We start from the raw sequence: 24,488 nt of genomic DNA on the forward strand, positions 1-24,488 counted from the left end.
GCTGCGCGCTGCTGGTCCAACGCACGGCGCGGGATTCAGACACGAAGTGGCGCCAACTTTCTCGCCGACTCTGTCCTCGGCCGGGCGCTCTGGGAGCGCTCGTACTCGCCGGAGTCGGGTCCGTGGCGAAGACGCGCTGCGCTTAAGCCGTGTGCGGCTGGTGCGACTGACTGGGACTATGAGCGGCGGGGACGTCTGCCGAGCCAGGAGGTAGCGGCATAGCGGGGAAGGGGCGGTCCGCTGGAGAAGCCACGATGCTGCGATGTCGTCGGTCGCGGGACTCGGGACAGCGCCATGATGACTGCGGCCAGCAGCGGGCTTGGACAAGCCCCGTCAGCTGGCTGCGTCCCCAACGCCGACCGCCGCTTCCCGCCACACGAAAAGCATGGACGACGGTCTCCGACGACGCCGCCGGTGTTGCGGCGTTGCAGTGGCTCGACGTCGCCGTCCCTGGCCACCTTCCTCTGCTGTTTCCTCGTCACCTGGACCAGGTACGGACCGCGGAACTCCATCTACAGTCACTTGGCATACTCCCCTTTGTATGCACCGTTGTAATGTGGGATATTCTGCGACTTGCGTGAAAAGAAAACTTTTTATAAGGCATTCGCAAACGTCTAAATATATGAGGCCGCCTGCACCAATCTGCTGCTGTTGAACTTGTAAACCTAACCTGGGTATCAGTAGCTTTGCGACCGCTTAATATGAATCGGTTTAAGCATATTAGCGCATTAAAGCTAGATATCAGAGTTGGACGGATGGGTTAATCACGAACTCTGTCTCAAATATAACTCACCACAATATTTCACACATGACCACTTCAATCCATTTTCATCAAAAATGCCTGTGGTGGTGACGTACCCAACTTTCGAGTGTATGCTCATTAACAGAATATCTTTACCGCTGTGATTCCGGCACTGGGACGCGCGCAGAATACTACACCTAACCGTCAAAACGGAACCCCCTGTGTGTTGCTCTGTGTAACGGTATGTGGCTGTCGGTTTCCTTTTGGAATGAACGTCAAGCAGGTGGATGCGAAGAGACTAGTGCCTCATCTTACAGGTGTCCTCCATTGTTATGTTACTTTCAGTGTTCATTTTCTTTCTTTTGTAGTCCAATTGGCTTGAATAATTTGTCTGTGTTCTAAGCGGGTCTTCATTATATCTCAAAATGGGGCAAAGCGCCTCAAGAATGGAAAGAGCGCCGCCTTCTTGCTTATTATTCGCAAGTGCAGAAAACAAATATCGCCGATTTACACCTGGCATCATATCGCAAAGTGTGGTGAAAATTGAAGATTACAATAGGTGAAATGGTACATGAAAATTGATGGTTAATTATATTTAAAACTTGAAAATGTCACATTTCGCCCCATCCTGCGGGGGAAAACCCGACAACATGTGGAGCAACTGACAGATTCTTCCAATATGATCATATATTACTAATATATGCCTGTGATTGTTCGTATGATTTACTCTGTTGAAATCTATCCTACTTGCATGCCAGTAACTGTACAGAGGCTGAACCCTTCATTGTTTTATTCGATGATTTTCTGCAGTGTATAAGATAATTCCAAAATACTCTGTTTGTCGCTTGGCTATTCGATATTTTAAGCTTCCGACTTTCCTCACAACTTTTCAATGCGAGAGCTTAAAAGCGGCAGTTCGCCGAAAGCCCCGGAGTCAGAACGAAATTACCCTATTGGTCAGCAAAGTAATGACTTCATAAGTCATGTCATCATTTACCAATGTTTTAAAGTTGTATCCTAATAAATAAAAGCTGGCTTTCGAGAAGAAAAAAAAAAGGTCAATTGAGCGGGAATCGAGGCAATACTCTTTCGGTTGCAAGCCCGGAGCGATACCTACACTCCACTGAGGGGAACTCGTTCACTGAGGCAGCGCAGAAGCCTTATACGACAATCTCATACCGTGGAGAGGACCGCAGCCATACAATACGCTAGAGTGGCCCTTAATTGAATTGAGAAGGTTGATTAGCAATACTTAGCAGGCCCTTCCACGCAGCTTATTTCTGCTACTTCGTACTACTAAGTAGCGTTATTATTTGTTCATATTAATTGGCACTGCTAACTCCCCCTACTAATTAGCTACATTGCTTAGTAATAACAAATAGTACCAACACGGCAATGTTATCACATATCCTTTTCAAAATACTTATGCCTCCCCTACGTCGATATTTGGTTCGACACTGCTGAGTGGATATGCAATTGTGCTCGTGCACACGAGGCTATGAACGTCAAGCTGAAAGCGTAGTCGGCCTTGATAGCTGCCTTTTGCACGTTCCGACTCTCCATCGACTGTCCAAGTGAGCGATAAAAGAAAGGCAGATATTTGGATTAAAAAGTAGCAAATTATCTTCTCTTTAGGCAGCCCGCCGCGAAAAAACGGCATCGCGTTCGACCCGCATCTAGCCTGCTGGTAAAGTAATTCTTTTTTTAAGAGCGCGAGGCAATAATATCTTCAATTTTACATAAGACCGGACCAATAACCAACTGTGGGAACCATGGCAAGGTGTTTGGTTTGGGCTAGTTGAGTGAGTATTAGGTACCCTAAAACTTAGGTAAAATACAGGACAGCTGGTCGCCTGAGCTAGTACGCGCTGTAAAGAGCATATGAATATCTTATCGTCGTTTTTGTTTCTTTTTCGTTCTCTCATTACCTTTATTTTTGTTTTTGTCATCGCAATCACCACTACTGACAGCATCGCAGATTCATTGCATGCAGCTGTGTTCACCTTGGAGCTTCGTTTGCTTGCTGGTTTCGTAATCCAGGAGCCCTGGTGCAATTTCCACTCTATCTATATTCACTTACATCTCTTTACAGTTCCCCTACTTCCCTTTGGTGAAGCTTCCTACGGTATTTTGCGTCAATCGGAATTCTTCTAGCCCGTCATTTTATATATAGAGTCGCGTACACTGCTTCGTATCTTGGGCACGGCTGATGGCGTCCCACAACGTCACATATACCATTTTCTGTGGATACCCAACGCCGAGTATTCTTTATTGATGAGTCACATAAGACTTTCGTCTTAGTATCGCATTTTCCCCACTCTCTTAAGCACGCAAGTTCGCATTGATATAACGGGTGCCAGTTATACTTATTCTGTACAGACTGTCTTTACTCATTTGTTTGGGATACGACAGTGCAGTGTCAGCAGGTGTCTTTTGCGGCATGGAGTACATTATGTCGGCGTTAGCTAAGGTGTTTCCTGTGACGTCCTCCGTCATTTCTTGTGACGTATGCCTCGGAATCCTATTGGCTGACGGCTGGCTCCGTCGCACCGGTCGTGCGGCAATGCGACCAACTCGTTGTATGCCCGTCGCAGAGGCTCTTAGACCAGAGCGGCGAGCATTTCTGTCGTTTTGCGGCTGAAATCGCACTCTACTGCGGCAAGAATCGCATCATGTGAAACAGCCTATAGGCGTCGGCGGCTCCGCCGAACACTGCAGGCGCAGTGCCGGAACGGCAAAGAAACGCTGCAGCTTTTTTCGGGAATATGTTAAGCGACTGACGCTGTATCCGAAATGGTAACACATTGGAGAAAAAGTGCTCCAACGCCACCTATTAAGTGAAACGAAACAAAAGGCTGGCAGTCTGCTCTTACACTTGCACACATGAATACCGTGCAAGTCCAATGCAGCATGCGTAGACATCACTACAACGTGTTAAGTGGTTGACTCGCGAAAACATAACAATCGAGGAATGCTATTAGCTAGGCACGCATTTAAGAAAATTGAAGGATGGGAGAGTTGCACTATTGTACACCATTTTCAGCGCAGAGCGCGTGTGTGTTTCGGCATCAGGTGGCTTGGCGCGTAATTTTACCGTTCGATGCCTCAAACCACAATGCCCATTTATACACTTTACTCAGGTCACCCCTAAAGGCATTACATAGAAAGGGGGGAGGGGGGGGGGGGGTGTATACATATATTAACAACACGTATAACAAGAAACAATGATTAAATATTTAATATTTATTTATCTTAAATATTTAAATTATATTAGTTTAAATATTTAAATGAATTAAACCTCGGACTATTCAGGAAATATTCATCGCTTTTAATTTCTATAGACGTACTATTTGCCCAAAAACCATACATATAAATAAGGTCATTGCTTAACAGTTGTAGTCTCTTTGAATTTTAACGACTCATTACGGTACACATGATTGTCCACCATGCCGTACAATGCACCTGTGCTGACTCCATCGCATCTTTCACGGATTATGCTGGAATCATCTGTGTAGATTGCGAAAATATCGGGATCTAAAGAGCTACGCCATTCAGCGGCCGCTTCACTATTCTTCTCCATAGCTGACCGCTTACTTGCTGCTGTGCGCCGCTAACCACACACACATATATATATATATATATATATATATATATATATATATATATATATATATATATATATATATATATATATATATATATATATATATATATATATATATATATATATATATATATATATATATATATATATATATACTACTAACAATGCATATGGCAATGCCGAGAGCTGATTCCCCATGGAGGTGTGCCATTACGCCATGAGACCGGATGCCTTGGTCGGATTGGCAGGTCTGTTGGCAGTTGGCCGTCGCTTTGGTCACGTTCCATGCCCGAGAGTACTGGCGGTTGGTAGAATCCACACGTCACAAACCCCGTCGACCACTCAGCGCCAGGCCGTGTAATCTGATCTTTTGCAGTCATCAAGCTCTTTGCTAATCGGGGAATTTTAAGGGTGTAGCGTTCAAGGCCTCGTTTTTCAGAAAATCCTACGTTGTTGTCGTGAGCGAGAAATCGCAAGTAATGGCTATATGGCAGGAGACGTGGCTATGCACTGAGTGGGCAATCGAATTGCGTGACTTCACGAGACCAGTGAAATGGCCGAGTTTCCAACCGTTGCCAACTCTTGCTTCTCCTTTGACAAGGGAGGATGAAATGGAAATCCAGCCCTCTAGGATCGTTGGGGCCAGTTATACACGATGCCTCTTGGCGTCCCACTCACTTGCGCACTGCTTAGTAAAAAAATAAAAAATTGCTGTGGTTCAGCTTTTGGGTAAACCTAGAGTTACTCGAGAGCTATCTGCATGACTACGTTTAGGTTCGGCTTGACAGTAAAGACATGACTTTCGCACATAGCTTTTGTGCATAGTAGTTTACTCTATGGTTTTCAGCTTTTTTTAAGGCGAAAGCCTTTAATGGCTCATACTGTAGTGGACAAAGTGTGTCCCGCTTTTGCAACGGCTGTCGCGTGGCGTCCTTTGGTGCGGGTTTAAGTGTGAGGTTGCAGATGGCAGGAACGCTAGACAAGATGAGATTTCTGGAGGAGAGGCACGGTAACTGTCACACTTTCTCCGACAAGTGTGCGTTTGGATGGTACGCCATCGCTCCTGTCGCGTGGCGTTCCTTGGCACGCGTAAAGTGTGGGATTGCAGATGGCAGAAACGCTAGACAAGATGAGACTTCTCAGGTTTTCGCCTTTCACTACTTTAGTTGCTAAAGTCCCTAGTAATTTTTTATGCTATAGAGGGCTCTTTTGACCACTCAAGTGCGATGAGGCGAAAGCCTCTATCGCGCGGTGGTCCGAAGCCCTCCACTTCGGCACCTTTTCCTTTCTGTTTTCACTCCCACCTTCGCGATGACGCGATAGCGTAAGCTACCAACCAACATATAAAACTCCGCTTTAACCGAGCCTTATGAACGTGCCTACGTGGCATGTTGTTGTAGTGGTTATTTATTGTATGTACAAAAGGAAAGAAAAGATGTTTGCCAGCCCCGGTATCTGCTATCTTATATCTGAAGCACCTGAACTGGGATAACGTGAATTTTGGCATGCTGAATGCTATATCACCCTCCCATATGAAAGGAGAGGCCCGAGTTTCCCGTTTCTGACAAACGTAATGTCAGGAAGCCCCACGTCCAGTTAGTGCTTGGCCATGTCAGCTGCCAGCTACCGCCTCCCACGACTAGTTCTTCTTCTTGTTCTGCTACTTCTGTTTCTTCTTCGAATAAGCACTGACAGCCACCGGACAGGCACGGTGAAATGGCGAGACTGGGCCAATGTAGTTCTCGCTACAAAACGGGGATATTTATATCTATGTCGGGTGGTCTCCCATGTGACGTTGCATTCTGCGTCTGTGTGCTACTGAGTATGTGTGGAATAAAGAACCATAAATTGAATTAATATTGATGTAGCGGATATTAAAGCCCATGTGCGCGAACAAAGATGGTCAAGGAGAGAGAAAATGGTCAAGTATCTACACGTGGGCAAGTGACAATTGATAGGTGGCTTGGCTGAGCGCCGATTGGCCGCCGTGAGTAGTGATATCATGATACGGCATGGCATGGCCTAGTTTCTAGGTGCTTTGGCAGTTACCAGATGAGCAGGTCACATGACTGGGCAGAGGGCGGTGACAGTAGGATTATAATCAGCCTGACTAAATCCGCGGCAGGGTGAAGGCGTCTCGTATCGCAGCAATTAGTCCAGTCCTGTGCCATCTCCATCCAGTTCTCTCAAACTTTCCAACACCATCCGCACTCCTGGACCTTTGTCACCCCAGGTTAAGCTTGCTATCTCTTGGATATCAGTCAGGTACCTTGCCTTGTCATTACACGCACTGCTGATACTCCTTTCCTCTTGACTCCGAGTAGAATGCCATTATCTTGCGTTTACTACCTGACGCGCTGTGCTCTAATCGTTGTTGTTGTTATTGGCCTCTTGAAAAATGGCACGTACTGATCGTGCGTTGCACCCTGTATCTTTATTTTCATATTTGCTGCGTTGTCCTTATTTTAAGTTGAACACTTTTCGTTACACTCCAAAATTTCAGCTCAATATGTGAGAATTGGTAAGAAACGGCAATGATATGCGTTTCTATCTGAGGGATGGTGGTACATTCAATTATATGAGAGTAGCCGAGGAATATGCACAGCTTTAATTGTGTATGTCTTCCCTTTCCCTCCCGTGGTGCGTACCTGCGGTCACTACCTGCCCTAAGTAGATGTATTCCCTTTACACATTTCCGGCACCACGCTACACATCGTGAGAGGCACTTCTCTCCCAGGGCTTTTGAACATTATTTTCTGCAAATAAAATTGATAGAAATGCGTAGTTAAACTGCGCGGTATACTAAATATGTACGTAAGTTTGGAAAGCGATATCTAATATAGATACAACGAAATGTGTCAGGATAGGATCGAAGATGTGTCTTTAATCCTGGGTATACTTGGTTTTAGCAGACACATTTCGGAACAAGTACAGGTTTATTTATCACATTGTGGAAGTATTATTCGTTGTATTTGTGAGGTGATAGAAAGCGCTCGAGAGTTTACAGAAAGCGCGCTTTAATCATTGTTCTTGACAGCAATCTCGGTTTGCTTCTCCTTTCAGACAGCATTAGTTTAAAGCATGAAACGTTTCTCCTTTTTACGCGAACTAGTGATTTCTTGTCTTTAAATATACCACTGATTGATGTACACCTCTGTGTAACATTTTTGTTACATCAATAAATTTACTTTTTCAGGGCACTTGCGCGATTCTAGTGTCGTCCGTCTTGTATTCTATTATCATAATGAGTTGCACCAGAATTATAATGAATGGAGACAGCAATATATATGCACATATCCCTTTATCCCTTATGACGAATACGTTTCGCAAAATAACGTTTACATCTTTCAACTTTAGCTTATAAATTTAACATTCGCACATGTTTCTTCTTACTACACAGCTCTATATTTTACAGCTCCATAACCCTAGTGCTTTGCTTTGAACATCAATTGTTAGTAATTGTGTGGTTAAACACATTATCTATCAAAATGTAACGACATTTTGATAGATAATGTGTCCTGTGTGACGTAGTACGTACGAACAGATTAATTTACAAGTCATTGAAACGACCTTCTCTTTTCATTTTAAACGACGCCCCAAAGCGCTGAAGTAGCTGCGTGTTAGCTAAATTGAGTTATATAATGCACTTGTTGTAATTTCTCCCCGCCGGGGTGGCGCAGTGGTTACGGCGCTCGACTACTGTTCCCAAGGACGCGGGCTCGAATCCCAGCCTCGGCGGCCGCTTTTCGCTGCAGGCGAAACGCAAGGCGCCCGTGTGCTGTGCGATGTCAGTGCTCGTTAAAGAACCCCAGGTGGTCGAAACTTCCGGAGTCCTCCACTACGGCGTCTCTCATAGCCCGAGTTGCTTTGGGACGTTAAAACCCCACAAACCACAAACCAATTATTGCAATTTCTGACCGTAAGCAACCATTAGGTTCTACAAAGGTAAAGCAAAAATATAATTGAAATGATGCGAATCAGGGTAAGCAAAAAAGTGAAATGACAAAATTTCAATATCCATCTATAGACAATAGAAGCCACTTCCTCCTGTTAGCACAGGAGAGATTGGGATAAATAAAGGTATATAGGAGCGTTCGTGCTATTTATTCTCTGCCATCTCTTTTAAACAATTATCAGTCACTGATTTTTGATTTATATAGATTTTCCACTGTTAAACTTAGAGACTTGTTTTATGATTGACTAACCTGATTTCATCTATTCTGGTGTTTTCTGTTTTATCTACCACAGCACTTTCTGTTTTGTCCCGGATTGATCGTCTTGATATGCTTATCGTTTGTTCATTCTTTGGTGCTGGCGGTGTTTGTTTTATCTAGCTCAGGACATTTTCTTTTATTTTGCATTGATCACGTGTTTTGGTCAGTTTATCGCTTGTTTATTTTGTGGTGCTGTCTAGACGCTGCCTTATATATGGGGCTGCGGGATCGTCAAGCCGCCAAGTGACAGCTTTTTTGCCGTAGCCGTCGATCTAAGCACCTGATGGAAATAAAGATTTGATTTGATTTGATTTCATAATGCATTGTGTAAGGGGTTTGGCTTACTAAAAGGGAACGCAAACTTTCAGCAATAATATCACACTTATCCCTCTGGCACTGTTATCGTTTCACCTGCCTAACGTTTGTTTTGTAAGACAGGAATTGTAACCGAGACAACAGGAGCAACGGCGAAAATAGGCTGAGGACTGCGAGGGCCAGCGGAAACGCACGTGACAAAGTGATTGGAGTGAAGGAAATGTTCTTTTTCGTTTTCGCAGTATTTATTTATTTATTTAATTATTTATTTCTTTACTTATTTATTTATTTATTTATTTATTTATTTATTTATTTATTTATTTATTTATTTATTTATTTATTTATTTATTTATTTATTTATTTATTCATTTATTTATTTATTTATTTATTTATTTATTTATTTATTTATTTATTTATTTCTCAAAAGACTCTTGTGAGACATTACATGAGGGTGTGGGCGTTATATGGGGAACAAGTATAACGAAAATCACAATGAAATGTTTTCTATGAGCCACATGAATATTTTAGGCTCGACGATTGTGGTGACTTCGGTGGGCACATCGATCGACGTTTGTTTATTTATAAGACGCTCTTTTGCAAGCATCGTATTTCATGGCCTCCCATTTGGTTTCAAGAACGTCTCGTGGTAGTTCGTTTACCTCTATATCAACATGGTTTTCTTAGAACGCAGCTCTTAAATAAGAGCCCTGTCAGCTTTCTGTGGCAGTTTGTAGCAGAGCGAAGCGCCAGTTGCCATCTCTGACGGACAGCAGGTGGCCGAATGGAGAGATTGATATTTGATTCCAATATTTAGGGAGAGTGACGAGAGAAGGGGCAGGACGATGTGTGGAGGAGTGCGCAAAGGTGACTGGCATAGGTGACTACTTTATCGACACTGTCGTGCCACAGAACTAGAACGGCGCCAAGGCCGATGTTAATCGCGCTGGCGTGCACCTCTATGTGAACACTGTAGTCGAAATTCGCATGTATTGGGAGTGATTGTGACCGACGTCGCAACTCATCCGAGTGCTGTTCGCGGTCACATGTAAATGAGGCGTAATCTCGAATTAGGAGCATCAGATATAGCTGGTGAGTTAAATCAAGCTTTTGATGAAGCGACGTTACTGCAAGCAGAGGCTGAGAAGCCGTCCGTCTGCTTTTTATCTGAAGGAACTGGAAATGCAGTAGACATAAGCTCATCAAGGTCCGCGGACTCCACCTCTCGCAACGTGCCCGAGAAATCTCAATTCAGTGAAAGCAAATGATCATTTTGGAGCTTTCAGAGAGAGAGAGACGCCGGCGAACGGACTGCTTCGAAGATAATTTTGATGCAGTGCAGATGTTACGTTAACGTTGTCGAAAAATTATGCCATCAAGATGAACAACGCTTCAAAGGGAGGACACGTATTTCGTAGAGGTCGTCCAGTATGTCGAAGCCGGTTTTTCAGTCGCCCTTCCTGTTAAGCACATTTGAGGTCATCCGAAGAGAAACATCTAACTCGCCGAAGGCGATTAAGGCAGTCATCAATACACGCAAGTGAAAAACATCTTCCTTTCTTCCTTTCTCACGCTGTTAATGCTCCAGTAGTCGATACAGAAGCCTACATTTCCACCTTTGCTCCTAAGATATATCAGTAGATGACCGCAAACTGCTCGATAGTTGTACGACGCCGGGTGCGAAAATGTCTTCGACTTGCTTCCAGTTCGCGTCTCTCTCTCTTTCTCTCTCTCTCTCTCTCTCTCTATCTGGGGTACACAGTTTAATACTGCAAGTTGGGTAGTCGAGTGTCGTGATACTTGATGATCCGGTGTTTCAGTATAGGCGTTTTGCTACTAAGGCGACGGCAGGAATTAGACACCGAACTCGAGCAAGGTGTCTAGCTGCGCCATGTCGACTTTGCTGACTGCATATTTTTTTAAGTCTAAGCCTGATTGACGTCTTGTAATCAAAGCACACGGTAGACTCCGTAAGCTATAGATGACTTTACCACGAAACATACTGTGATGCTCGTGTCTGAAATAATGACCCTAGAGCAACGGCCGTGAACGATGCTGAGAATTGTTCTGCAGAAACCTCAAGAATGATTAAGAGGAAAGCATCATATTCGTAGCCCAGAGTCATTGATGTGTTTCGTCACACCTAACTCTAACGAGGATATTAGTGACGTTATCACCGACGCCCCTCAGCGCGAATCGGGAACCCTTATGCTCAGGCTTTCCTGTAGCCATTTTGGTTGAAAACGTCACCAGGAGGTTCGGGACGCCTAAAGGAAAATATTGCGATCCCACTCACGGAGGCCGAGGAAAGTAACTATAAATAGCCACCCACGCGCAGTAAACCTGGTCGAGTAGATACCAAGTGGTGCAAGATGTCATCCGGTCGTACGTGTGTGTGGCATTTCCCATGGCATCCTAATTTTAATTGTCCTTGCAAAGTCTGAAAAACCTGATATCTTCGTGAGGCCTCGGTCAGGACAGAAAAAGCGACCAAGTCAAATCAAGCAAGCCAGGTACACTCATAGCAAGGTAAGGGCGGGTCATCGGTCCACTTCACAACTGAGAACTTGGCCTACGCCCAAAATTTGAGTGGCCCGACACCAAAACTGATTTCGCGTAATTCGAGAACTGTGTTGACCCACGTTCAAAGCAGACTTGAACACTACCAAAATTGCTTTAGTCCAATCCCAAAATTTGGGTCGTTCACACCCAAAATAGGCTGCCCAGTTCTAAACTTGAAATTGTAAAATTTAGTTGACCTATGTTCGAAGCAGACATGGTACACTTCCAAGATAGACATGGTCTACCTCTAAAATTTGGTAGGCCCACACACCAAAATTAAGTCGTATAACGTCCTGATGTGGAAGTACAGTCGATATTTGGAGGCTTTCGCACGTTACTACGTTGGCTCGCAGTGTCAAAGTATATCATCATCTACCAATCCACTAAGGATGGAATAGCCCGCTCCTACATCGACCAATGTGCTGATATCCACCGCAGAGACAAAATCAGAGGTGCTGAGGTGAGGAAGATCTCGCCTTCACCAGACCGTAAATGCGTTTGGAAAAGTTTTTCGGTGCCGCAGTGGGAGCAGTTCAGCGATTCGGCGTTTGCAGCCTGGTAGCATCGACCTACGCGTTTGTGGAAGCCTTGTGGTGGATCGGCGTTCGGCTAGTGGTAATGTAAAAAAAAAAAAAAGAAATTCCGAGATCCCTGCAGAATCTACACTGGAGAAATGCAGCAGCATCGTTCAGGTTTTCGCATTTCTGCACAGCAGATTATTCAGTACTCTCGAAATTTTTCAGACTGCAGTTGACTGATCACCTGTTTATACACTTTCTGACCATTCTCACCCATTTGTGTACGCAAATCACACCCTTTGCCGCTCGTTCACGTCCAAACATTTCAAATTTCCCGCCACTGTAAGAGGTCTACGTCACCGAGAGTTCATTACCACGTGACCCCCTTTGGACGTCGACATTACCCGTCCCGGCAATTTCGACGTTTGATTGACTTAATTGGCTCTAATTATTTAACTAATTATCCCACATCAACCATTTTGTCACTTTCACACCTTTCCTTGATGCTCCATCCGATGGTGCCATTCTTTCTCCGGTATACCAACAAGTTCCTCTTTTACAGCTCGGTAAGCAAAACCCGTCTTTTTGCTTACTCATTAAAAATAGATAGTAAAATTAGCAATGTAGTCCCTTTTTGATTTGACAGGGGGCTTGCTTACAAAGTACTTAGTGTGACAGTCTGCTGAAAACACTTCAAGGCACACGTTTTTATTATCTTGAGGCAAACACAGGAACTTGTCCCGCGACAAAGTCATTGCGTTCTTTTTCCTGCTTCGGAAATCGCCCGTTTGTCACAATCTACCACAGCGTGGGAACGTTACACCGACACACATGACTTGCCTGGCACACCAAGATCATAAAGCAACCTCTGCACGCTCTCTGCTATAGCGAAAGGCGCTTTTCATGGAGAAAACTAGACAAAACTCTGCGTTTTTGCTTGCAGAATTGCATATAACGAACAACCGCCTACCACCTTTTAATATCGACATCTCACAGTGCAATGCCTGCCCTACAAGCTCCTTACGTGTCGTTCAAGTGTGGTGCTAGTGACAAAGACAGCGAAAATCAACGCCAATAATTGTGCCAGGCTCCGAAATGGGGACTTAAATGTGGATTTTACAGTTCGACGGATAACATTACGCAGCTGACCGTGTAGCATTGTACTGCAGCGCATACAGCTGCTAATGCAGCACGCATATAATTTTGCAGTGCCGCGGAAGTTCTTCCGGCCAACGCATACATGCAGGCTGTACGAAGAAGTTATCACCAACTACTCTGCAGCAGGTGGACTTTCGTCCACTTCAATATAAAGCAGCAAATATCATTCCTGGTGCTTTAACGAACGTCTAAGTGGGATAAATAAAACGAAAATAGTACAAATTTCGACTTTCCGATGTTGTTCTCAGCGCCGATTTATTCCGTCTTCTGCGTCAAAACTCAAGCGAAGCTGAGGACATGGTAGAAGTATTCTCGTGCTGACTAAAAGAAGAAAAAGCCCCTGATTTTAGAGAGATATGAGAGCTATAAGCAGCGCGACAGCTGATGGTTCGCATTAGAAATTCAGCTCTTGATATTCATGTTAACTGAGCAGGGAGTTCAGCACGTACAGCTCGACTGAGCAAAGGCGATGACCGGAAGCTGCGGGCTACTACACTGTTGCTACACTGCCAAGCAGTTTTCCTCATCTTCTTTTGTATGCATTCGACGAAAAAACATGGTGCCGTTTTCTTTGTCAACGTATTTTGGTGCCTTAGAGAATGTTTTTTTTTTTTTTTGTTTTTTTTACAACACTTGAGAAAACGCCTCGTGAGCGCTGCTTTCATTACACTGCTTAGAAAACAAGTATTTCTGATTAAGTGAGTGCTACTATATAAGTCCTTTTCTATAGAGCTTTAGCTATACTGCTCACATTCTTCAAAATCGCGTTATTGCGCAATATATAAACAATAATAGTCGTCATGGCAACGACTCGAATTCATCGCGTAGCAAGAGCGTGTACCACGAGATCTTGGTTACAAAGAAATTGTAAAGAAAAAAACACTTGCGAAAAAACATTACCGCTGCTGGAATTTGAACACGCACCTGAACGAACAAATCAGCTTCCGCGGCCTAGACACGAGAGCACTACGCTTTTAGCGATGAATTTTCATAATTGCAAGCAAATCTTTCATAAGTCAACATGAAGAGGTCATGCCTCATATCACCGGACTGCATATCGCCACAACCGATCACGCCTCGTGTAAAGCTGCAACACACTCTCGCGCTGTACCGCGAACATCGCGATCATCAAGTTCTAACAGCAACTCACTCTTGAGCAGTGCAGTGAACATCGTCGCCTTCATGACCTATTGCCGCCACATTTTACCTAGGTAAATATGCCATCCCATATATCATCTGGGCAAGTGCGGCCGTGAACCCAAGCGTAGTGTCGGGCGAATCCAAAAGGTGGCGTGACAAAAAGTAACGACGTGGCGTAGAGTAAGCAACTTTCACTAAAGGCAGAGACCGCAACCTTGCCAGACAGCTACCGAGACCATCGAACAACAAGAAGCCAGCCTAGCCTACTGCCGAGAAGCTTACCAAGTGCGGAATTGAGCCAAGATCAAAGCACCTAGGGCGAATGCGGAGCCAGCCGACAGCTAAAGCTCTTGTCTTGCTTCAAAGATAGTTGAACCTCTACAGTTTTTTTACTCCACGCAAAGTCATATGTTGTGCATTGAAAGTTGCCGTATTTACTTCTGTGTTTAGCATGAAAGGATGCAGGTTAGGTTATCCTTGCTGAGGTTTCACTTTTCACATAGCCCATGCCAGAAGTAAACAGTTTTGCCTTGATCGCGTGAGTCATGCAGTTCCGCGGTTACGGCGGCAACAATTGGTGATATGAATTGGGTACCTTTCTCCGGAGTTTCACAAAGCACATTTCAAGCGTGCTTAGGTGCTCATAGCTTTGACGCTTGCATACATACCGAATATACATGTATACGCTCCTTTCAAAGCGTTCTTGGGATGCGGAAACATTACCGAAGAAACAACATATGGAAGAAACTCATGTGACACGCAAAGCAAACTCGTCCCTTATATAAACTGTCGCGCACATGAAGTACAAATTAAGGAAGCCAACATTCTATAAAGGCAACGAAACCATAACGCATTGTACTATATATTTAATTAGTGGCCATTATTGAGAAATCAGTACTGTATTGTAAATATGTGTAAAAGATACGTGACTAGCAAGTGGAAAAAACTATCACCTTCTGTTAGTGGACTCCGAACTTACGGCCTTCGGATAGTAAAATTCGCAAAAATTTACATTCCACTCACAAATAAGCATATTCTCCTGTGTTTTCTCGGTTTCATTGATTGCGGGAAGTCATAAAGAGCATTCATTTTCCGACCATTGTCAGATAAAAACCCATGTGAGTACTTTTCTTTGGGCAACCAGTGTATGTCCCCTCTCGCTGCTCGCCGAGAGATTGCGGCAATCCAAATCCTGCTTAGACTGGAAACAGAAAAGCCAAAAGAGGACAAGATATAGTGCTCCGAATCACCCCTACGGTAAAGCAATCAGCATTCTCGAAACAGATGGCTGATACTTCACGCACGAGCGCGTTCCATCACGACTTATGGTTATCGAGCGAGCAACAGCAGCGTAAGAATGGAGGCGGACGGCAGTGGCTCGGCCACTGCTGAACTGGACGCAGGACCCACACCCCCGCTGATTTCCTCGGGGCACCGAAGATAACGCGGCTCGCAGCCGCATTTAGAAAATGACTCCTCGCCGAGATCATTCGCAGGAGGAGGTCCATAACCTGCTTTCCGCAATCGTCCTCACGCGTTCGTTCTCGAGACGCTCGGTTTGCGAGCGGTAGCAGCGGCGCACAGAGCTTGCTTCTCCCCGCGAGCCAGCGGCGTACGCTGGCTGTTGCGTGCCTTTCCCACGGCCGCCGCGGTTAGCAAGGGAAAACGCGTCGGAATGGCAACGCGATGTGGGGCGAGTATTTCTGGACTGATTTGCCGGGCCCTTCCCAACCCCCTCTCCGAGTCTAGTCTCCGAGTGTGAGTCTCAGAGTTCGAGCCCTGAGACTCACACGGAGGAGCCTTGATTCAATCTGCGGAAGAGGAGGGCGCAGCAGGGATGCCGCGCTCTGTCGAGGTGGAAAAACGGGAGCGCGTCACATCCAGGCTTCGTTCCTAGCCGAGTCTTACGCACCAGCGAAGCCGCGGGAACGCACGTGCAACCAGTTGGAAGGGATTGCCTGCCATGTCATCGCGAGTCACGACTAGACCCATGAACTGCTTTGGCAGCTAACGCCAGGCGCTGTGGCGCACGTGTTCACTGATGTGTCGGGGCAGTGTCAAGGTTGTCGCAGGAGCTATGACCCTGCTCTCCACTGTGCCGATCTTTAGCTCTGTGCTGGTTGCCAGCTAGAAAGGAAAGGGCACGCCGCTGCTTTCGTCCTAGCCTTGGAAAACAATCTATAGGGCAGTTATCAGGCACTCCTGAAGTTTTACGGTTTAATTTGCAGCGGGTACAATTATTTTTACAGAAAATGAAAGCTGTGCTTAGAACAGCAAGCGCACCATATTGTTCACCCTCGAGTCCTAGGTTTAGAGCGAAATATTACGAAGTACTTCTTGTAATGTTCTTCAGAGAGCTTTTATAAAACTTCCAGAAACTGCATTTTACTGGCATAACATGCAATAATTTTCTCAGTATAATTATATGAGCGCCGAATTCAATCTTAGAAGACGTTCGGCCTACATTATGCAATTATTGGAATGAATTCAGCAGCATATGCCCAAGAAAGGGATATTTAGCAATTATGTTTGCGTCTAGGTCAAATATAAAGAAGAGTTTACAGAACCTTAAGCAGCCGACGTAAGAGTGACAATCCTTGCTTTCACAGTGACAACAGTGGAACTATCCACGACAGAGCCGCAAAACAGCCTAAATAATACGAAGGTACAAACATGCTCTACGTCCTGTATATGCACGTGAGCTTTTTCATTGCGCTGCCGATGCCTCTTAATCACACAGCCACTTTAACGTTTACTGCGCTCTATCATCCTTCTTAGTTGCCTTTTGGTTCACGCGACTGTAATCACTACGGAGGCGCAAAAATTTGTCATTCCGCTCCGCTGTGCAGTACCCTTGCTCCCCCTCAGGGGTCCCGAACCCACAATTGCGCTCAGAATGAATTGTCGCCGACACGGACCGCATGCCACGACGTCCCTGACCCGGATGACATTTGTTACTGAACCTGAATGGCCAGGACGTTTCTTTTTTTTTTTCTCTCCTTTTTTTCTTTCAATGGCGCCGGAGCATTTTGTATAGCACCGAGTACTTCCCTATGGCTTTCCTATGGCTTTCCTATGGTTTTCCTATGGCTCCTAAAATAGAAAACACAATCCAAGAGAGAACCTTCGAGCCTCTCGCACGCTTCAATGCTCTAAAGAAGTGGCACGAACTAGGACATTATGAGTAATATAGTGATTGGTCGCATACACGAATTTGAAAGCAGAGAACGCAATTCCGGCAGGACGCCGGATACAGGTCGATTTTTCAAAACAGTGGCTGATGATGGTGCTTCTACCCTGCACACTAGAACTCATGAAGCTCTAGAAACTCACAATTTCTTTGTCTCTCCTTCCTAAGGGCTTGGTACAAGCTACTAATCAGCAGCTGACATGCCGGAAAACATGATTTACTAGACGATAAATAAGCTGAGGTTATCAAATCACTCATTGCGAAAGAGCCGACGGAAGCATTATACATGAAGAAAAACAGCAGGGAAGTTATAGTGAGTATGAATAAAGTGGTTGTTGCTTTTAAATGACAACGAAGGTTTTCTGAATGAAAAAGCTGCCCCTATGAGCCAGAAAATGTCATAAAGAAAGGCATAAAGGTAACGCCCCCCTCCCCCCCCCCCCCCCCCCCGCATGCTTTAAAATCTCACTGCTGCGACCTATATACCGAATATTCTTTGCCACGGATCACTGAGACAGTCTACATCTCCATCGCTTCCAAATGGTAATCACGGAGCGCTTTTTTTTTTGTTTAAGCTACGAGTTTGAATCGAATATGCTCCACATTTAAGTCCTCTCTTTCTTCTACAAATAACTATGTCTCTGGATATAGGGCAGGCATCTACACAGGCATAAAAATTCGCATAATTCATTTCTGCAAAGAAAAAATTGGGGTTGCAGTATCATCAGCAGCCATTTAATGTCGAGCATGAATATCGAATACCTAAGGCATTAAGGAAAGGTAAGAACATTTCTTCATGCCGATGTTCACGCTGTTACGGGTACACTTAGAATAATTATTTGCGCACTAGAAAAAAATAATTACACCTGTGAAATTACATGAACGCATCAAGTTAGGAATATATATATATATATATATATATATATATATATATATATATATATATATATATATATATATATATATATATATATATATTTTTTTTTTTATTTTTTTATTTATTCAGTGATTGTGTGGGCAATACATGGTACTGCCCGTGGGGCAGGACAAAAGGAGGTAATTAGTCTCCTGACGAGGTCCTGGCCCCACTGGGCACAACAGCAGCGGGTACAAAGTACAGGCAATGCACATGCAACTACATATAACAATCTTCACCGTATATGAAACAAAAACACATGAAACAAAAACACCGAGTTAAAAACTATCACCGCAGTACAAAATACGCATTCAGACACGTGCCAATAACAAAACATAAAGAAATGTAACAACAGTTATGAAACTCTGGAACAATGTAAAGGAATAGCACAATACATTTCGATTTCGCATCTACTTTAGTCATGTATTTGGTTTTCTATTGAAGTGAAAAGAGGTTTTATTCTCCGTTTGAAAGTTGGCAGACTTCTACTTGTTCTTGCGATATCAAGTATGTCTGGGTAATTATTACATAGTTTCATGATTTGATGATCAATTGTCTGTTTAGCATAATTAGTCCGCGGTTTATCTACAACAATGAAAGTCCTCCGCAGATTGTGACCAGTATCCCTATTTAGATAATGACTAGAAAATCTATTATAATTGCTCGACACTTCAGAAAATACGTACACAGATAATTTCTGCTTGTATATATCGTGGAAAGGTAGGATATTATGTGTTGCCATGAACGTTACGGTGTCTAAACTTTCCTTATATAATGCTCTAATGGCCCTCCGCTGCAGGGCAAATAGTCTGTCATTATCAGTCTTAATTCCGGTACCCCATACTAAACAACAGTAATTAAAGAGAGAGTGTATTAGTGAGAAATAGAGCTGCTTTTTGAGCCTGACAGGGATAAGATTTCGAAGGCGGCTTAACATTCCAATACATCTTGCTACTTTCATTCTTACATTTCCCACATGGTGGGACCATGTTAGGTTTGACTGGAAAGTAACACCTAAGAATGTATGACAATCTACACGCTCAAGCAAAGCATCATTATAGTACAGGTTCACATTGTTGAGAATGGGCTTGTTTTTTGCAGAAAATATCATTTATTTTGTTTTGCTAGTATTTATTTGAAGCTTGTTTGTATGTACCCATAAACCAAGGTCATTCAGCCATGCGTTCGACGTGGTCTCAAGTTCCTCAAGGCTCTGCCCAGAAAAAAAGACACTTGTGTCGTCAGCGTACAGCAACACCTCACCCGCAGTTGAAATGTTAATTATATCATTTATATACAGTATGAATAACAACGGGCCGAGTATAGAGCCCTGAGGAACGCCGTATTTATTGTTTTCTTTTCCTGACGTAATACCATGTATGGAAATAAACTGAGCCCTCGAGTGTAAATAACTCCGTATAAGACTTTGTGCTGTGCCTCTAAAACCGTATGCCTCAAGCTTACTGAACAAGATATGGTGTTGTATAGAATCAAATGCCTTACGATATATATACATATATATATGTATATATATCTTGGAGTAAACGAAGCCCTGCACACTCTCGTGTTGCGGCTGAGGTTTTACCCACTAAGTTACTGGGTATTCAAAGAGCGCATTTTTGTTCCGGCTATGGAATTCACCAATTTCAGACACAAGAGCACTATCAGCGATATTCCCTTTGACATTTTGTTAAAGGATATATGTTACCTCAAATCTCACTCAGACTACCAAGCGGCAGGGATTAGTAACTCCGTCCTGAAGTTAAGCTTGTTCTCATTGCTTCGGCTCGCACATCGAACGAGAATATATCATCAGCTTTAAGGATTGAGAACAACCTGCTCTTAGTGATCAACGTTGGCAGCGATTCTAGCAGACTGGATGACCAGACGTGTGAGTATTTTCATTACCGCAACTAGACATACAAAGTCAAAACAATGTTGATGACCGCCAAGGCTTAATGGGACTTAAGACGATAAGACAGCTAGTCGCCCACCCTCCCCTTTCCCCCATCACCATCAGCACCACCACTGGACCAACTTTTTCTTTGCACGCGAACATAACATCAGTACAGAGCCACTTCGCTCAGCTGATTCGAAAAGAAGCCTCTGCGCGCCCTTCCACGAAGAAAAGTGAATAAAGGATGGAGCGGTGAGCTCTATGAATCATCCTCTCAAGGTTTCACTCTTTCTTCTGCCTTTCTCTTTCCTCTTTACATTTTCACTTTCTGGTCCTTCCGGTGCTTGGTTATTCCAGTCAGTTGACGCCAGGTGTTTCTGGTGCCGTCAGATTTGCATTTGAAGCCTCTTGCCTTTTCGGTCTCTCATTGCGCCCTTGCAACTACATTGTTTTCACGTTTTCTTCTTTTTTTTTTTTTCACTACTTATTCTCCTCTCTACTTATCCATCTCTATTGGGTCTTTCAAGGGGCGAAGTCTGAATTTTCTCTCTTTGCCCGACTTGTTTCATGTATGTCGGCATTTTCTTTTTTTCTTTTTTTCCTTGGTGCGCCCTTCGGGATTCGGCGAGCAGAAATTGAGCAAAAGTGGGGGCCGAGTAAAGGATGTCCTCCTGCTTTAATCGAGCTGCATTATGAATGAAGAACGTTTTCAGGAATAGTCTGCCTTCTGGCGGCCCCTCTAAAGTCTCCAGATAGAGGTGGCAGTTCACACCCCAAAGCGTCTGTGAGTAGGTCAAAGGTCAATAACTCTTTAAATAAATTCAATCGCACATCTCAAATGAAGTGAATGGTTTCCTCACCCGAATTCAAGCAGCGAAAAGGGAAAAAGGGTGTTCGTTGTTGCTTGCATTCAGGCTATGTTCTATGTCTTACTATTGTGTGTAAACAACCCATACAGTTTATGTGCGAAACGAACAATTTTTATCTTTAGTAGCTTCTTAATTTGAGTAAAAAAATGGAAGCGGCCCATGCTCTAATTCATGTTTGATGTAATTAGTGGAGTGAATATTGTAACAATATAAAAGCTTCGAGCTACTCTCAATTTAAAAAACAGCTTCGAAATCGAATAAATGTTTATTAATGGCCGCAAGCGCTGTGAAACTGAAACGCCTCTCTTGCCGATGCTCTATTTTCAGTGAGTTTAATCAAATAAAAATTACAAGGGACTTTAACGACTAAAGTAGTAAAGGGCGAAAGCCTGAGTGCTGCATTCTGCTATGCATCTATCACTAATTAGTAATAATTAATTGTGCAAATAATTAGTCAGTATACAAATAATCGAATAATTAATGTCAATATTAGTTAATCAATTACTATTGACTACATAATTAGTTATTCATAAGTAATTGATCATTGATTGACATATGGCCATACAAGGCACGCATTCGAGCATACTGTGGTGGTGCTCTGAGATTGGTCGAGACCTCTATGACGTCATCTCGCCTCGGCCAATCAGAGCCGCCGCAAAAGCGGGACACATTTTGTCCACGACAGTACGAGCCTTCGCCTTGATATACGTCCTTAGTATATGCATTGTCAGTCACTGCTACGAACACGCATAATTTTGTGCGCGTTCAGTAACATTCTGTAGCTGTAGTTTCTTTACGTACGGTACCTATATACGCCGCCAAGCATATGGCAGTGAGAAGAGCACACCTTTTAAAGAACACAAGTATGAAACAATGTCGAGTTTGAAACAACTGCGCACAACGAATCGAAGACGCAGCGTAGAAACTCGTGCCGACGCACACCGCAAACCTTCACCGGGTATAGGCGATACGCATCCTGTCCAGTCTACAGTGCTTGGCTATAGCTGCACTTCGTCTTCATTTAAGAGCCGATAGCGCGCTCAGCCGGTAAACAGACAAGCCGCTGTGCTACTTGCGACCCTTTGCGTCCTTACGGTTGCTTAAAAATGCGTACCGACCACTAGGCCTGTTTCTCGAGGATTATCCCTTCCACGCGTAATCCTTTCGCTGAGAGTTTCTCCGATCGAAAGCACGTTCTCCTGGCTGGCCCGACGATGGAACTGCGCGGCTGGACGAAAAACCGCGCGGTGGTTTGAGTGCATCGGTCGTGATCGCCAAGGGTCGCCCTGCAACTAATCAAGAGGAGCCACAAACTTTCGTTTGCTCTTTTATTTTACCTTCCTGCTTTGCATCGCTTTCATCCTCTCCCTGGTAAGCGCCGGACATCAACGATCTCGAAACATTTTTCGACACTGTTCTTTTTAGTTTGTTTATTTTGGTCCGCTTGTCGTGCGTGCAGTTTTCTCTTCGATAAGCCTCAATGGCGCCCATAAATATGTGGACCTGCTGCAGCGGTTTAACCTAGTGCGCCCCTCTTGTCCTGCTCGTATCAGGGGATCAGGAAAGCTTTCTTTTTCTGTTCATCCACGCTTCTTCCAGCAGACGCAAGAAAATCATTTTTTTTTTTCATTTTGTTATTATATTCTTAACGTTTAAAGCCTAAGTTATCACTCAGATGCTTTAGCGTTCGCTGCCCTTGAACTTGGTTCTAACTGGCTGTGACCGAAGCTGCTACTTCTTGGTCTTCCTTGTTCTCTTTCCCTCTCTCTGTCTCTCTCATTGCATTTTAGTGACATACGCGGAGGGGCATGGCAGTTATTTCTCGAACACGTAGTGTGCATTCTGAAAGAATGTATATCAACACATTTCTCTAATTGTTCTTTATTCCTGAGGTATTAGCACGTAGACAGAGACGCACGAAAAAAAAACGACGTTTTATGCAACCTTTCAACCGCGCTCAGGCCGAGCCGTTGGAAAAATATCTATATGTATATATACCACGTGTCGCAGCTAATTTGATACAAGAGCTAAACATAAAATATAAGGGCACAAGAAAGAAACATGTTGCGTATTTCTTGCGTACTATACACAGGCCAATGGTTATAAATGAAATAAATTGTGAGCAAAAAACAAGGCAAGAGAAGGAAGCATTTAATCCGCAAACCAAAAAGAAAGATGACGAAATCAAATACCGAGACAATTTACAATAAGGTGTATATAAGACAAAAATGAGTTAAACGTATGAACTCCAGGCAAATTTATTATTAATTGGTGATGGGTGCCGATATAAGCTCATAAAACCGAGTTCAGTCTGATTGAATGGCAATATCTGGTAAGGCGTTGCATAGTGTTATTGAAATGAATTCTAGTGTACTGAATGCATATAAATGGAAGCATCGCGTACAATAATGTGGAACGTTTACCATAGATAAAAATATATAAAATAGCACTTTTTGTTTTGCTATTCGGGAAACAAATATATATTTCAATTTTTACTGCCAGAAACAAAATGTAATCTGTCGATAATTATTTGGAAACGTAGGCAACAGAATTATTTATGTCTTCAGTGCAGTGCTATCAATCTCTTGCTGACTTGTGAACGATTAATTTGTAAGATGTTTCATCAGTAGCAAGATTAAAGCATGTGATGCCCGGCTGATGTGACATATTACGGATAGATGAGGTCGTATATTCGTGAGAATATTGATTTTAAGGCGCAAAGAAGTGTTTCCAATCCTACGGATGACTTGAATTTGGATATTCCGCATAGAAGATATGTGACAATGATAAAATATGCAAATCAGTTCCAAGTAAGAGTCTCATTTTTAGGTGGTAATTACCTACGACAGAGTAGAGAGATAATAATGCGTAATGAGGAGAAAATGTTCGTACCTGGATGAATGGTCGTATGAGAAAGTATATTTATTTTATTGTTTTTTATTTTTATTTTTTTTTGGTAAGTAACATTCGACTCACATTTGAGGTGTACATGAAGGTGTGTGTCTATTAAAGATGCGTAGTCACAAGAGAGAATAAGTTTTGGTGGTCTAATTCTAAATCACATCGAGTGCGTGTGAAGGACAGTTTCCTCCCATGTTCGCGTGTGTACCACAGCGCGTCTGTATATGCGCGTGTGTTTCTATATGGTGGTAAACAAGAAACGTTTAGAGACGCGTTGAAAAGACCCTAGGCACGTATTACAAAAGTTTCTTTTTTCTCTTTCTCGCTTTAATCCTTTCACAGGCAGGCCGAAGGCAGTCGCGCGGCTCGAGGTGGCATCATGGCCAACACCAGCAGTCTCCTGGATAGCCTGCTGTCGGAAAAGAACTACAACCGCCAATTCAGACCGGGATTCGGAGGTCTGTG

General features: G+C 43.7%; 1 protein-coding gene across 1 annotated transcript in view; it reads left to right on the forward strand.

The window, feature by feature from the left end:
• The window catches only part of LOC146191370 (gamma-aminobutyric acid receptor subunit alpha-6-like), a 60,078-nt gene continuing 35,590 nt past the window's right edge, over positions 1 to 24,488 (forward strand). Inside the window, exons 1-2 of the mRNA XM_084599922.1 lie at positions 1 to 491; positions 24,366 to 24,481. Coding sequence (XP_084456048.1) covers positions 295 to 491; positions 24,366 to 24,481 — 313 coding nt within the window. The 5' untranslated portion in view covers positions 1 to 294. The remainder of the gene's footprint in view (positions 492 to 24,365; positions 24,482 to 24,488) is intronic.

The sequence above is a fragment of the Amblyomma maculatum genome, chromosome 4, assembly GCF_055883805.1.
Source record: "Amblyomma maculatum isolate TAMU_Amacu chromosome 4, ASM5588380v1, whole genome shotgun sequence".
In the NCBI taxonomy this organism is placed as follows: domain Eukaryota; kingdom Metazoa; phylum Arthropoda; class Arachnida; order Ixodida; family Ixodidae; genus Amblyomma; species Amblyomma maculatum.